Below are 16,874 nucleotides of genomic sequence, written 5' to 3'. Positions count from 1 at the left end.
GTTTAACTTAAGTTCTAAACAAGTTTCTGAAAGGAATTAGTAGGATGCCATTGTATGCTCATCTGAAAGCGAAGCGGCTATTCGAGAATGCCAATATATTTTCTGGAAGAGGAGGTGCTGTCTCACCAATTTGATCGAAGTTTTGAGGAGGTTGCAAAGGAGGATGATGGAAACCTAGTAGATACTATAACTATGGCCTAGAAATTTGATGGCACTGCACCCTTTTTTCAGGTGCAAAACAGGCACCTAAGCATCAAACATGGCAGGCTTATTACAAGGTGGAAATAGTGAATCTGGCTGCTCCATAGGCACCCAGCGCGCACGCCAGAACTATTAAAATTACTGATTCGAACACTTAAATAAGGCACCTGTGCTTGTTGTAGGACCCATTTCTCCTACCCCAGTAACTGACTCGCCACGTGATAAACTTGCCCAGCAACTCGTGGCACTAACAGGCAGGAAAGACCTTTCAGCCGTGCTATTTAAAGGCTTCACACATTATTTACATCTTAGTCGCTGGTTTACTCTTTTAGGCTAACTTCTGGGCATTTTTTTTGGTCTGTTTTATGACAAAAAAAAATCTTAATTCTGATTACTGAGAAGAGAATGTTGCTGGTACTGCACTCTTTTTGGCTACCTTCACAGCAATTAAAATGAGAGAAAAGAAAGACTTGCATTTATGTGCGCCTTTCATGACCTTGGGCAATCCCAAAACACTTCACAGCCAATAAGGTATATTTGAAGTCTAGCCGCTGTTGAAATGTGAGAAACGTGGCAGCCAATTTGCGCACAGCAAGCTCCCACAATCAGCAATGTGCTAATGATTAGCTAGCTGTTTTGTTATGTTGATTGAGGCATAAGTATTGGCCAGAATACTGGGGATAGCTCTCCCGCTCTTCTTCGAAATAATGCCATGGGATCTTTTACGTCCACTGAGAGAGCCGAGGAGGGCTCGGTTTAACGTCTCATTCCGAAAAACAGCACCTCCGACAGTGCAGCACTCCCTCAGCACTGCACTGGGAGTGTTGATCTAGATTTACGTGTTCAAGTTCCTGGAGTGGGACTTGAACCCACAACCTTCTGACTCAGAGGTGAGTGTGCTACCCATTGAGCCACGATTAAAGTGTATCATACTAGAAATGCATCACCTAGTCTTTAAAGTGCACGTGGTGCCAATCTTTGAGCTGGTGCTTGCGAGGGTGAGATTGAGTGACTGCATCTTCAGAAATGTTGGGCTCCTCTTCCTGAAATAGCACAGAGGCCTCCACATTTTCTGCACCTGCAATGAAAAAGGGGGAACGAGGATTAGCAAAGAAAGAAGTCGCTGCTGAAAGCAGCTACAGTTTGTCATGCAGTGTGTGTAGGATGAGATGGCAGTAAGAATAGAAAAAGAGGATATGGTTTGAAGAAACCCTGCACGACATCTCCTCTAGCATGGTCAGTCACCCAACGTCATTACTCTGCATCTGCCCGTGATGGTCAGCACACTTTCTTCAATGGTGAGAAGTGCAGGCGAACTTGGCCTCCTCCACTGGCTGGAGTTGTGGGCGAGCTACTCCTACAAGAAAGTAGTGACATCCTTGTAAGGAGTTTAGAGAATGTTCCTATTGTGGTCAAATAGCTCATTTGCAGTGTCTAAGATGTGAGGAGTGGGGAAGTGAGGTTTGTGTCATGTATTCTACATGGCTACTGTTGGTACTATCTCGAGGTGTGCCACCAGAGGGCACAGCAGTGGGAGACTCGTAGGTTACCTGTACAGGCGTGCCTGGCCTAGTATAAAAGGCAGGCCACCAGGTGTGATCCTCACTCTGGAGTTAACTAATAAAGGACTATGGTCACTACAGTTCAAGTACAACACACTGCTTCGTGGAGTCATTGTTAGAGCATCTAAGGACACAACAACCGGCGACGAGATTACAACTTTCACGCGGAAATGGCTACCCTTGATACGTTGCAGCAGTTCACTGATGGTGATGATTGGGACGCCTTTGTGGAGAGGCTAGAACATTTCTTCACAGCAAACGACCTGGCAGGAGATGACCTGGCTGCACTGGCTGATAAGCGCCACTCTATCCTGCTAACCAGTTGTGTGCCCAACGTCTCTGGCCTCATCAAGGCTGGCACCAGCGTAGACAATGACCAAGTCGTACAAGGGGCTCGTAACCCTGATCCAGGAGCAACTCCAGCCCAAGGAGAGCATACTCACAGCCAGACACCGGTTCTATACCCACCGACGGTCGAAAGACCAGCAAATCGCGAAGTACGTCGCAGACCTCAGGAGACTGGTGGCACTGTGCAAGTTCGGCACCCACCTCAACGAAGCGCTACAGGACATTTTTGTCATTGGAATCGGCCATGAGGGCCACCTTCACAAGCTACTGTCGGCGGATACCACAGTCACACTGCAGAAGGCCATCTCTGTGAGCCAATCAGTCATGATCTCGACCTGTGGTTCTAGGCAGATGTCTCACCCTCAGGACTCAAACCCAGCAGATACTATGCACAGAGTGGCGCCATTCAGGGGCTGGACTGTAGAGCGCAAATCCTTTCAGGCAAGAGAGAACAGGTCCCCCAGTCCCTTAACTCAGAATCCACCGAGGGGGGCTAATCGAGTAGCACCATGCGGAGGGAATCACAGGGCTCACCAGTGGCGTTTTAAAGACTATGTTTGCAAAGGTTGCAGCACAAAGGGCCACCTCCAGTGAATGTGTAAGAGAAATAGGACTCACTGTGTCAATGAGGAGTCCGCAGATGACCATGAATCCAGCGTGGATTATGAAGTGTTACAGAGAGACAGCCCAGTCGCATGGGGAGGTACATAGCATGTTTACCCGCACCACCGATTGCTCCCTGCTGAAGATGGAAGTCGAGATAGAGGGAAGTCCAGTCTTCAGGGAAGTGGACACGGGGGCGAGCCAGTCAGTGATGAATCAAGGAGCCTTTCAGAGGCTATGGGACAATCCGGCTGAACAACCCGAGTTGGCCCCGGTCCAGGCAACCAATGAAATCATCCCAGTCGATGGTAGTGTGAATGAAAAGGTACTCCATGATGGCGCGGTGCACAAGTTACCTCTGTGGATTTTTGCAGGTGATGGACCAATGGTGCTCGGCAGAAGGTGGATGGAGAAGATCCATTGTAAGTGGGAAGACTTCATCCCTCCAGCAATCGAAGCCCTCACTTGAGAGTGGACCCGGCACCGGAGAACAGGCCAGCACGGCACCCGAGGCACAGACCGCCCAGCACGACTGCGTGGAGATGATCCAGCTGAGATGACCTGAACGCACTGTCCAGGCTCCAGTGGCAGGACTCCAGAGGAAGAAAATTGGATCCAGAAGCGAATTCCCAACTGCGGAGGCGGAACCTGGGAAGAAGAGGATCACCGCAGTCGACATCGTGGACGAAGGAAAGATGGCGCCTGAACCACAAGGTGATGCGCTGAAGACAAAGATGGCCGCGGCCAAACCACGAGGTGCAGCACTGATGGAGCAACACGTGGCACAAATCGGAGAAGCGGATTGGGGTAAAGCAAGCAAGGCTCTCTTAAAGGAGGTCTGCAACCCATTACAATTAAAGGGACAGTTCCATACATTTAAGCAATGTAACAGTAATTGTAAGCTAGAGACAAAAGGTGCTACGGATTATGTAAAGTGTGTAACTGATCATGTAAAATGTGTAACTGATCATCGGAATTGTATACATGCAACCAGCAAGGAAAAGTCGTGCGATTATGTACAATGTGCGTTGATGATCTGAACTGTGCATATGCAACCAGCGAGGAAAAGTCGCGCAATCGTGATCGGACCCCCCAGAGTGTCCATCATAAGTAAGGAAAAGCTGTGCGATGCAAGGTTCCCACTGCATGTAGCCAATGCAGCGGGCAGACACCCATTGGGCACACAGGTCCAGCAAGCTACCCAATGCTGTAGCCTGCGTCCCAGGGACCAGAGTCATGCACCATGAAGTGTGGCCACAAGCAGCCAACACACATGAGCTGCGGAGCAAGCGACCTCAGCAGGGCAACAGCACCGGTGGTGATACCATGTTCTGGGTCGGCTCCACCTCTCGGGAACCGATGGCACCAACTGCCACGAGCCTGAAGGAGCAGACTGCACCAAGGCCATACCCTTAGATGTAGAGTCACCCGCCACTGTTCCCCCAGAGGAAACAAACACCAGCCAGGATCTCAAACCAAACGACGCTCAGGCCAGCGAGTCAGCAGTTCCCTGTGCACTGTTAGACGACAGCTCCTCAGGGAGCAGCTGTGACCCAGGGTGTAAAGAAAGGACAGTGGGGGTCACAGACATCTGTGCACCTGCCCGATGCTCGGAATCACGGCAACAGCCCTGAGAGCAGGCTACGTGAGCCAACCAGGTTCCCACTGCCAGCACCGGGCACTGAGCCGCCACCAGACTTCGGGGACACAACCCAGCAGCTCCGGAACTTGCTTGTTCTCACGCACCGGTCACCGCATTGACAAGGCATCTAGCGTACTTGTCGCACCATGGAACAACAACAAAAATGCAAAACCCACTTACCTGAACTTGAATGTACATGAATGTCAGGAGCCCCCGCCACATCAGTGTGGGGGTGGAGGGGAGGGGGGCAGAATGGAGTGGTTAGGAAAACACACACACAAACAGCAACCACCAGCACGCTACTGCACCAACTACCCACCCAAGGTTGAGCTGGCCCGCCAGAGGTCAACCAGACAAAACACACATAGAGCTAAACCCAGAGCATAGTCAAGGCAGAGGCGATTTGCACTGAGGGTTCAGGGGGGAGGAGTGATGTCATGTATTCTACATGGCTACTGTTGGTACTATCTCGGGGTGTGCCACTAGAAAGCACAGCAGTGGGAGACTCGTAGGTTACCTGTACAGGTGTGCCTGGCCTAGTATAAAAGGCAGGCCACCAGGTGTGATCCTCACTCTGGAGTTAACTAATAAAGGACGAAGGTCACTAAGTTCAAATACAACACTGCCTCGTGGAGTCATTGTTGGAGCATCAAAGGACACAACAGTTTGTGCAATAGTGGTGAATGTACAAGTATGAGGAGAAGGAAGTGTAGGGAAATGTGGTTCAGTGATTTTAGGAGCGTAAAAGGAAGTGGAGGGCAGGAGTATTGTGAGTAATGACAGTAGAGATGTGAGCAGAGAGTAAGAGAGCAGTATACATAACCTTGACAACTCTGGTGAGGTCATTGAACATTTTGCGGCATTTCAGCCATGTCCTTGCAGCTAAGCTCCTTGCATTGACCTCTGCGATCTCTTCCCATTAGCAGTGGAGCTGTTGCTGGAGGGCTTTCTGTCCCCCGTGGAATACAGGATCTCCCTCTTCCAGTCCACCACCTACACCAGGTCCTTCAAAGTAGCATTGGAGAATCTTGGTGCCCCTTCAGTGCTTCTACCAGCCATTTGTTTCATCAGACGCTTTCCCTATTGTCTGGAGCCAGAGTGCACCTCTCCTTTAAGAGTGTTGGCTGTCTTTAAGTTGCATCAGAGACACCTGATTTCCGCCCCCTACCCCCAATAAACAGGTGTGCAGCCAATAAACAGGTGTGCAGCCAATGAACAGGGCGGGTAGCGCTAACTGTACGCTTGTATCATTTTAATGAGATCCCAGCACTAACATAACGTGCTGCCTGGCTCCACGTGTGCACCTGTTTTTTGGACGTGATCAAATTGATTTTCAAAAAGCCTTTGATGAGATGTTGCACAAAAGGCTACCAATAAGATTGCATCTTGCAAAATGGTGGCACAGTTGGATAGAGAATTGATTATATTTGCATAGTTATTGATAGTAACATTAATGGTATGGGACCAGAATTTAATCAAGAGAGATCTGTTTTTTAACAATCCAAACAAAATCCAGGAATTTATGATTTAAAACGGTAAAAACAAACTTTAATGATCCTTAATTGTGTTGGATGAGGAAGATCATGGGCTGGAATTTGGTGAGCATTTCCACCGGATTTTTCGGTGGTATTCATTTTCGGCAGAAAACCTCCCGGCGCGAATTTCATCAGAGTTCCACCGGTGGTTTCAAAATACTGCTGGGGAGCAGACCACCGACATGCACTGCCGGAAAAAATGCTACCGCCCAAGTTTGGTCACAGCGGAGATCCATCGGTGAGGAGAAAAAAACAACCATGAGAAACCAGCCGGAGCTGGGTGGTAGATATGAAACACTGCAAAAAAAGAGAAGTTAAAGTTTTTAAAAAAACATTATTTTACAGCGATTCAATGGAAAAGGGACCTGAGAATGTTTTCCGATTTAAAAAAAAAAAAAAGTTTGGGGGAAAAATATTTTTTGTTTTCCCCCCTCCCTAGACCCAACCCACACTAAATTTTGAGTAAGTACTGCCCAATTTGACCAGGATCGTGTTTTCCACTGGAGAATCCGTGTGTAAGATCGATTTTCCAGCCGGAAGGAATTTTTTCAATTTTTTGCCGGCCTTAATTTAATAATCTTAGCAGTTTTTTGGGCGGCAATCTGGCGGTGGTGGATTTTGATCAAATTTTAGCCCCGTGTGCCTCGTACTTTGCATACAATGGGGTAATTTTGATTTTAATCAAAATAAAAATCGGCGAGGCTAACGATTCGCTATCGCCCTTTTTTCACTATCACACAGTCAAAATTACCCACATTTTTGTTTATATTCTGAATCGTTTATTAATTTAAAAAGTTAATTCTACAGAATGTAGATTCTGGTCATAGTTTGGAAAAGATTAAATAATTGATCCTATTTTTTTGTACAGGCCTGTCTCTGGCAGGAGGCAGTGATACTGCATACCAGACAATTTACATAAGTGGCATTACCCCAGGTTCAGCTGCTGATACAGAAGGAAGTCTGCAACAGCTAGACCTTATCCATTATATTAATGGGGTTAGCACACATGGAATGACAATAAATGACGCAAGCAGAGCTCTTCAAAATGCAGATCCTGCCATCACCTTAAAAGTCACAAGGTACCAAGGAGGTTGTTTATATAGTATGAATCACATTACAAAATGTATAATAGTAATTTCATTGTGTTTGTTTACTTTTTTCAGTTCTACTGATAATAGAAGCTATACAATACATAGTCACATTTAATTATTGTATATTACTTTTTATATCTATTGAACTGTATCACAAGCCTCAAGTGTGTGTGTCCTGCCCAGTAACACTTACTTCCTGTAACATTTTCCAATCACACCTATTTTCTGTCATGTTATTTCTGTGATAACTATCTGTAAAGCTTTCCTACTGTGATTAATATTAAACCTGTTCACTTTACTTATCTCTGAGTCCTTTAAGATTGGTCAACAAGGTAGGTGGCACTGTATCAGCTGTATCTGCAAGAGCGGAAGTATTGGTCCCTACCTTGGAACTCCCAAAATTTGACCACAGATTTTGGCTCCTCGCTGCTTCCTCACACTGCTGATCTTACCCCACTTTTGTCAGCAGCATCAATGTTCCACTCCCCAATGTTCCCACACTCCACCATTGCCATGCTAGTATTGTCACATGGCAAGTTAACCCTACCTGCACTGCCATATCCAGTCACTTTGATCTTCTGGAGCTTGCTTGATTGCTTTCAGGGGTTGGAGAGAAAATTCTCTGGAGTAATTTTGATTACTGTAAAATGGATGTTAATGATTCAGCCGCCTGTTATACATCTCTCCTGATTTTCATTTCCATGTAATGAAAATGGGGAGAGACCTATTACGGGTGACTGAATCGATATCACCCGTTTCACACTATCGCCCGTTTTACATTATCACCCAAAGTCAGCATGAGTTTTAGATGTTACACAGATGACTGAACAATGAAATGAGAGTGATGTTGCATTTTTGAAATTTCACTGGTACATGGAATAAATGTAAGTCTTTACATTGCAATTACATAATTTTATAGCACAGTGTTCCTGGCAGTTGTGGCTCCTAAATTTTAACAATTTTATTAGTGTTAAGAGACTAGAAAGATATCTACCCACAAAAAAACCTTCACTGACATCAGTTTCATGAAGGATAAATGTTTTGCTGAAAACTGCATTTGTTGCAATTTATATAGCGCTTTTAACGTCGTAAAATGTCTCCAGGCACTTAATATAAAGTAAATATAGAGTAAATTCAGTTTTTGCTATGGTGCAGAACATCAGATGAAGGTTTCCTTTATGAATAATTTCCACAAAGTCTCTGCATAATTTTAGGGATTTGTTTTTTATTTTACAGAGATGGAGAGCCTGTATTTGCAAAAACAATGGATTCTCCCTTTCAGCATGATGACAAAAATACTAAATGTAATGAATCTGTTGAAGTTAATGGTAAGTTTTTAATGAAATAGATATTTTATCTAAAAAAAAATCCAAGTTTGTTTTCAGTTGGCATTTAAATTAAAATCATGCGGCTAGCTGCTTGTGTATATATATATATATATATCACGAATGTGTTACAAAGAGTAATCCCGTTTAGGAATTCAGATCCAAGTTGTTTTAAATACATTTATATGTGGGTGGACAGTTTTATTCCATTGTTCACCAAAAAAATTCTCTTTCAATATATTAATCGAAGTGATTATGCGCACGAACATTTTTGTGTCCTTTTGCACATGCGCACTTGATCCAGTCGTGCAAGTGCTGTACGATATATGAGGAAGCCGGAAGTGGGACCGAATCATGTTGCCGCTCGAGCCTGAGCCTGCTACTAGGGTTTTTGGGATATCTTTCAAAAATCAATGGCTGTATTAAGGAAGCCTCCGCAACTTTTGTCTAGAATATCACTGTGTTTATCTACATAACCATTTTCACAACCTTCTGAGAGAGTAAATTGGATATGGTAGAGAAGGGGGGCAGGGAGAGAGAGAAAGAGAGGGACTGGGGCAGAGAGGGAGAGACTGGGGCAGAAAGAGAGATGGGAGAGAGAGAGAGAGAGAGTCTGGGAGGAGGCAGAGAGAGGGGGATGGGGGAAAGGAGTTCACAGAGAAGAGGGGGAGGGGAGAGGAGGTCAGGAACTCTGTTTGGGGGGTGGGTAAAGAGCATGGAGAGCACAGTAGGTATGGCGGAAGAATGTGATCCAGATGGTAAGACGAATCACAGTCTTGCAACCCACCCCCTTTACACCCGCATCACTGGGAACAGTAGCATAGTGGTTATGTTACTGGACTAGTAATCCAGAGGCCTGGACTAATGATCCAAAGTAATTGAAATCCCACCAAAGTAGTTGAGAAATTTAAATTCAGTTAATTAAATAAATCTGGAATAAAAAAACTAGTTTCAGTAATGGTGACCATGAAACTACCGGATTGTCATAAAAGTCCAATTGGTTCATTAATGTCCTTAAGGGAAGGTCATCTGCCATCGTTGTCTGGCCTTTATGTGACTCCAGACCCACAGCAATCTGGTTGACTTTTAACTTCTCTCTGAAATGGCCTTGCAACCCACTCAGTTGTACACAACCACTATGAAAAACAATAATAAGAATAAAACCGGACGGACCATCGGGCATCGACCTAGGCACCAGCTTTGGATACGACAACAGCAAACCAGTCCAGTCGACCCTGCAAAGACCTCCTCACTGAGGTCATCCAAGGACTTGTCAAAATTGGAAGAGCTGTCCCACAGACTAGTCAAGCAACAGCCTGACATAGTCATACTCACAGAATAATACCTTTCCGCCAATGTCCCAGACTCCTCCATCCCCAACCTCGGGTATGTCCTGTCCCACCAGAGGTGGCACCACAGTGGTATACAGTCGGGAGGGAATGGCCCTGGGAATCCTCAACGTTGGCTCTGGACCCCATGAAGTCTCATGGCTTTAGGCTAAGTATGGGCAAGGAAACCTGCTGATTTCCACCTACTGCCCTCCCTCAGCTGATGAATTAGTACTCCTCCATATTGATCACCACTTGAAAAAAGCACTGATGGTATCAAGGGCACAGAATTTACTCTGGGTGGGAACTTCAATGAACATCACCAAGAGTGGCTCGATAGCACCACTACTGGCCGAGTCTTGAAAGACATAACTGCCAGACTGGGCCTGCGGCAGGTGGTGAGAGAACCAATACGAGGGAAAACCTACCTGACCTTGTCCTCATCAATCTACCTGTCGCAGATGCATCTGTCCATGAAAGCATTGGTCGTAATGACCACTGCACAGTCATTGTAGAGATGAAGCCCCATCTTCACACTAAGGACATCCTCCATCATGTTGTGTGGCACTACCACCGTGCTAAATGGGATAGATTCAGAACAGATCTAGCAGCTCAAAACTGGGCATCCATAAGACGCTGTGGGCTATTAGCAGCAGCAGAATTGTATTCCACCACAATCTCTAACCTCATGGCCCGGCATATCTCTCATTCTATCATTACCATCAAGCCAGGGGACCAACCCTGGTTCAATGAAGAATGTAGACGAACATGCCAGGAGCAGCACCAGGTGTACCTAAAAATGAGGTGCCAATCTGGGGAAGCTGCAACACAAGACTAGATGAATGCTAAACAATGGAAGCAGCATGCTATTGATAGAGCTAAGCGATCCCACAATCAACGGATTAGATCAAAGCTCTGCAGACCTGCCACATCGAGTCGTGAATGGTGGTGGACAATTAAACAAATGATAGGAGGAGGAGGCTCCATGATTATCCCCATCCTCAATGATGGCAGAGCCCAGCACGTGAGTGTAAAAGACAAGGCTGAAGTGTTTGCAACCATCCTCAGCCAGAAGTGTCGAGTGGATGATCCATCTCTGCTTCCTCCTGAGGTCCCCACCATCACAGAAGCCAGTCTGCAGTCAATTCGATTCACTCCACGTGATATCAAGAAATTACTGAATGCACTGGATACAGCAAAGGCTGTGGCCCCCGACAACATCCCAGCTGTAGTGCTGAAGACTTGTGTTCCAGAACTAGCCGCGCCTCTAGCCAAGCTGTTCCAGTACAGCTGCAATACTAGCATCTATCTGACAATGTAGAAAACTGCCCAGATATACCTTGTCCACAAAAACCAGGAAAAATCCAATCCAACCAATTACCACCCCATCAGTCTTCTCTCAATCATCAGCAAAGTGACGGAAGGTATCGTCGAAAGTGCTACAAAGCAGCATTAATAATAACCTGCTCAAAAATGCTCAGCTTCACTTCTGCCAGGACCACTCTGCTCCAGACCTCTTTACAAACGTGGACAAAAGGAGCTGAATTCCAGAGGTGAGGTGAGAGTGACTGCCTTTGACATCAAAGCAGCATTTAACTAAGTGTGGCATCAAAGAGCCCTAGTAAAATTGAAGTCAATGGGAAACGGAGAAAATTCTTCACTGGGTGTCATACCTAGTATAAAGAAAGATGGTTGTGGTTGGTGGAGGTAAATCATCTCAGCCCCAGGGCATTGCTGCAAGAGTTTCTCAGGGCAGTGTCCTAGGCCCAACCATCTTCAGGTGCTTCATCAATGACCTTCCCTCCTTCATAAAGTCAGAAATGGAGATGTTCTCTGACGATTGCACAGTGTTCAGTTCCATTCAGAACTCCTCAGAAAATGAAGCAGTCCATGCCCGTGTGCAGCAAGACCTGGATGACATTCAGGAATGGGCTAATAAGTGGCAAGTAACATTCGCGTCAAACAAGAGCTAGGCAATGACTATTCCATCAAGCGAGAGTCTAACCACCTCCCCTTGGCAATACCATTGCCGAATCCCCCACCAGCAACATCCTGGGGGTCACCATTGACCAGAAACTCAATTGGACCATCCACATAAATAAAGTGGCAACAAGAGCAGGTCAGAGGCTGGGTATTCTCCGGCGAGTGTCTCACCGCCTGACTCCCCAAAGCATTTCCATCATCGACAAAGCACAAGTCAGGAGTGTCATGGAATACTCACCACTTGCCTGGATGAGTGCAGCTCCAACAACACTCAAGAAGATCAACACCATCCAGGACAAAGCAGCCTGTATGCAAAGTTAGTATGCAGGTACAGCAAGTAATCATGAAGGCAAATAGAATGTTGGCCTTTATTGCAAGGGGGATGCATTTAAGCAGAGAAGTCCTGCTACAACTGGGTACTGGTGAGGCCACACCTGGAGTACTGCGTGCAGTTTTGGTCTACATATTTAAGAAAGGGTATACTTGCATCAGAGGCTGTTCAGAGAAGGTTCACTAGGTTGATTCTGGAGATGAGTGGGTTGACTTAAGATAGGTTGAGTAGGTTGGGCCTATACTCATTGGAGTTCACAAAAATGAGAGGTGATCTTATCGAAACATGTAAGATAATGAGAGGGCTGGACAATATAGATGCAGAGAATATATTTCCACTCATGGGGGAAACTAAAACTCGGGGGCATAGCCTCGGAATAAGGGACCACCCATTTAAACCTGAGATGAGGAATTTCTTCTCTGAGGGTTGTAAACCTGTGGAATTCACTGCTGTGGAGGCTGGGTCATTGAATATATTTAAGGTGGAGATAGACAGATTTTTGAGCGATAAGGGAATAAAGGGTTTTGGGAAGCGGGCAGGGAAGTGGAACTGAGTCCATGATCAGATCAGCCATGATCTTATTAAATGGTGGAGTAGACTTAAGAGGTCAAGTGGCCTATTCCTGCTCCTATTTCTTGTGTTCTTGTGCTTGATTGGCACCCCATCCACCAGCTTCAACATTCACTCCCTCATAGCTGCAGTGTGTACCATCTACAAGATGCACTGCAGCAACTCGCCAAGGTATCTTCAGCAGCACCTTAAACCCGTGACCTCTACCACCTAGAAGGACAGCATGTGCATGGGAACACCATCACCTCCAAGTTCCCCTCTAAGCTCACACCATCTTGATTTGGAAGTATATTGCCGTTCCTTTAATGTCGCTGGGTCAAAGGACTGGAATTTCCTCCCGAACAGCACTGTGGGAGTATCTTCACCACAAGGACTGAAACAGTTCAAGAAGGCGGCTCACCACCACCTTCTCAAGGGCAATTGGGGAAGGGGATATGCTGGCCTTGCCAACGGCGCCCACATCCCGGAACGAATAAAAAGAAATGTGTGCTATCCATCTCCACTTCTGCTTGTGGTAGTGTGATCTACATTCTTGCCACTCTCTGGGTAAAGAAGTTTCTCCTTAATTCACTATTAGATTTCTTAGTGACTATTATTTATGGCCCCAAGTTTTTGATTTCTCCTCCTCCCACCCCCCCCCCCCACCCCAAAGTGGAAATATTTTCTCTACGTCTACCCTATCAAACCTTTCATAATCTTATAGACCTCTATCGGGACATTCCTTAGCCTTCTCTTTTCAAGAGGAAAAAGCCCACAATCGGTTCAGCCTTTCCTGATCCTCTCAGTTCTGGTATCATCCTTGTGAATCTTTTTTGTAGCTTCTCCAGTGCCTCTATATCCCTTTTATAACATGGAGACCAGAACTGTGCACTGTACTCCATATGGTCGAACCATGGTTCTATACAAGGTTAGAATCATGTGATGCAATTTGAATAACTGCTGTCAAAGGATGTTTCATTTCCCTTAATGTTACCTTATAGAAGATACACATTAAACATCTAGGGGCCGAAATTGCCCACTGCCAGAAACGAGGCGCACTTAGCGTTTTCGATGTGTTCAGGCCGCCCCTTGCATTGCGGCAGCCTAACCGTTGAAATTCAGTTCCCGGGATTTTTTTGGAGTGGGGCGGAAGTGGCCTTATCATGGGGACAGTAGTTTGGGCAGAGTGACCGTCAATAGCAGGGTGGAAGTGGGGGCAGGGCAGAGTAGCCGAGGCTGTTGTGGTTACGCGCCGGCGCTGATGACCATCTCTCCCCTTCAGTTAAAGGGTCCACTGGGAACTCTGCAGTCACTTTTGTGGCAAACACTGGGCCAACAGGGAGGGTTTCGGCTGGGCCAGCGGCCTGGCACCCTGTTGGCGGCCCGGCCGAACCCGCGGCCATAATTGTCGGACCGACCAGGCAGTTGGCTGACAAAAAAAATAACATGGCGGCCGCATGCAGTGTGCCCTCCACTTTAAGGGCGGCCGGGCTGCCATGTCACAGAGAGTGTACCAACAGCAAAAACAGATCGGCGGCGGGTCAATACCATAAAGGGGCAATTTCCCGAGGGGCAATTTCGCAAGGGGGTCCCCGCCAGTCGGTAAGGGGTTGGCACGTGCACGCCGCGGCAGGAAAATGAGCAGAGCGGTCCCGGGCCTCGCTCCAAAATTCCCGAAGGGTAATTTCCAAAATTGCGGCCCCTCCCTGGAGAGTCGGCGGCCATTGCGCACTGCCGCTTTCAGGTGGCCAGAGGCCTTATTGGAAGGGGCAATTTCGGCCCCCTAGAATTCAGAGCAGAAGAGTATACTTGTGAAACCTGCAAATTCAAACCTATGTTGAGTTTTTGAAACTTTTACAAACACCGGGCTCAATTTTCCCCAAAGCTGTTTTTTGGCGTACTTGAAGAGTTACACCCGTTTTTTGGGGGCCTAAGTACACCAAAAGAAATCTTCCAAGTTTCCCCATTTGATTTCTTCATTTTGGCGCCTCCTAACCTGTCGTTTAGTTTTGGGGATGGAGTCTTGATCTGCGCCAAAAAGTTCAGGTTGCCACTGTAACCAGGGACACTTGCAGCCAGCTCACAGCAACCTGCACAAGCACATTACAGCAACTTACCAAGCACAAGCACATTAAACATTGCAGCAACTTATTTCCATTAAATTATTATAATCCCCCCCACCCTCCATGCTGGTGCTGGTCCCCGCTCCTATCCCAGGCTGAGGGACTTCCCGGTCTCCACTCCTATCCCTGGCTGAATGGCCTCCCAGTCCCCGCTCCTATCCCAGGCCGAATGGCTTCCCAGTCCCCGCTTCTATCCCTGACCGAATAGCCTCCCGGTCTCCGCTCCTATCCCTGGCCGAATGGCCTCCTGGTCCCCGCTCCTATCCCTGACCAAATGGCCTCCTGGTCCCCGCTCCTATCCTTGGCCGAATGGCCTCCCGGTCCCTGCTCCTATCCGTGACCGAATGGCCTCCCGGTCCCCGCTCCTATCTATGGCCAAATGGTCTCCCGGTCCCCGCTCTTATCCCTGGCCGAACGGCCTCCTCCCTCCCGGTCCCCGCTCCTAATTATACCCGAAAGGCCCCCGCACTCTCTCTTGCCTCTCCTGCTGCTGTGCAGGCATCTGCTGCGCTGATTTACTTACGTGCGCCGATTTTCTTAACTCACCAGAAGGTTTTTCTACAGAGGCCACATACGCCGACCTAAGAAGAACTGGAGTAACTCTGAACTGGCCAAACTTGCCTAACTGGCCAGAATTGGTGCGGGAGGCAGGTTACGCCCCCTTTGACTCAAAAAAAAACTAACCTAAAAAAAAATCGTAACTAACTGAGTTAATTGGTGCAAATTGATTGGGGAAACTTAGGCCTAAAAATATGGCGCGCGCCACAAAAAACGGCACAAATCACTGGGGAAAATTGAGCCCACCATGTTGAATGTTGTTAATCTCTACTCCACTTTATTTCTTTGAACACTGCAGTAGACCCAAATTGTACATGTTCCATAAGTAGTTCAGAGATACCAGCAAGCACAGTACTATGCAGAATAGGCTTATTTTGGCAATTTGCTGTGGGACTAATTTTATAGTTGTACATTAAAATTACTCATGCATTGGTTTGATGGTTAATTGCTAAAAATAGTACCCCACCTAATGTATTTCCCTACATATTGTACACATGGGGAGGGTAGGAAAGAACAAAAGGGAAGGTTTGTGATGGTGGAAGGCAGGAGTGATTAAATGACAAAAGGTATGATTGCACACAAGACATTGGTTTAACTTCCCAAAAGAAAAACAGCACCTTTGACAAAGTGTTGGCCTAGATTATGTGCTTGAATCTTGGAGTGGAGATTGAATCCATAATCTTCTCGCCCAAGAGTCAAGAAAGAGTGCTGTTCTTCAACAAAGCTGAGGCTAAGTGCAAGAAGTGAAGGAACCAGAGTACTACTATACCACTCATTCCTCAAAATTCAGTCTCTTACCCATGTTTTGGGTTGTATTTTGAGAGATTTATCAATTGCAAACTTTTTCAATACAAGTCTAAATCTCAATTTAATCATTATCTTTATCTTCAGAAAATTTGAATGCACATACTGCTTTTTATAAAGGGGCTGTGTAAATATATGTAGTCACTGTTATAATGTAGGAAACACGGCAGCCAATTTGCACACAGCAAGCTCCCACAAATGACAATATGATAATGACCAGATAATCTGGATTTTGTTATGTTAATTGAGGATAAATATTGTCCAAAAAATCGGGGATAACGCCCCTGCTCTTCTTTGAAATAGTGCCATGGGATCTTTTGCATCCACTTGAGAGAGCAGACGGGACCTCAGTTTAACGTCTCATCTGAAAGACGGCACCTCCGACAGTGCAGCATTCCCTCAGCACTGCACTGGAGTGTTGGCCTAGATTTTTGTGCTCAAGTCCCTGGACTTGAGCCCACAACCATCTGACTAAATTTATGGTAACAGAAGGTGAAAAATATGTGAAGGTAGCATGCATCTACTTATCAATTGAAGAACGACTGTTGTGATCTCAGGATGAAACCATTTACGACTCTTGAGCACAGTTCAAACTATTATATTGTAAAATGGTTTTGCATATCCTAGAATCGTAGAATAGTTCAGCACAGAAGGAGGGCATTCGGCCCATTGTGTCTGCGCCGGCTCTTTCGAAGAACAATCCAGTTATATTACAGAGCATGTAGTGCACAAGTTTGAATGTCAGATATCCTTATCCCTGCTTGTTAATGATGGTGAAATCATGCTATATCCTTGGAGAATAGTTTTGGTTAGGTACAAAATATTTATCTTTGGGCTTGCATACCAACTACGTGAGTCCTTGTCCCTTGTAGGCAAAGGAAGGCAGCTTCA

The 16,874-nt window shown here is 46.3% G+C and overlaps 1 protein-coding gene across 1 annotated transcript in view; it reads left to right on the top strand.

Moving 5' to 3' along the window:
- ptpn13 (protein tyrosine phosphatase non-receptor type 13) overlaps positions 1 to 16,874 on the top strand; it is a 361,948-nt gene that overhangs the window by 292,429 nt on the left and 52,645 nt on the right. The window contains exons 35-36 of the mRNA XM_070871054.1: positions 6,760 to 6,970; positions 8,219 to 8,310. Coding sequence (XP_070727155.1) covers positions 6,760 to 6,970; positions 8,219 to 8,310 — 303 coding nt within the window. The remainder of the gene's footprint in view (positions 1 to 6,759; positions 6,971 to 8,218; positions 8,311 to 16,874) is intronic.

Source organism: Pristiophorus japonicus, chromosome 2 (assembly GCF_044704955.1).
Source record: "Pristiophorus japonicus isolate sPriJap1 chromosome 2, sPriJap1.hap1, whole genome shotgun sequence".
Taxonomy (NCBI): Eukaryota; Metazoa; Chordata; class Chondrichthyes; family Pristiophoridae; genus Pristiophorus; species Pristiophorus japonicus.
The sequence above is the reverse complement of the archived record's forward strand: the minus strand, read 5'-3'. Positions and strand labels throughout refer to the sequence as shown.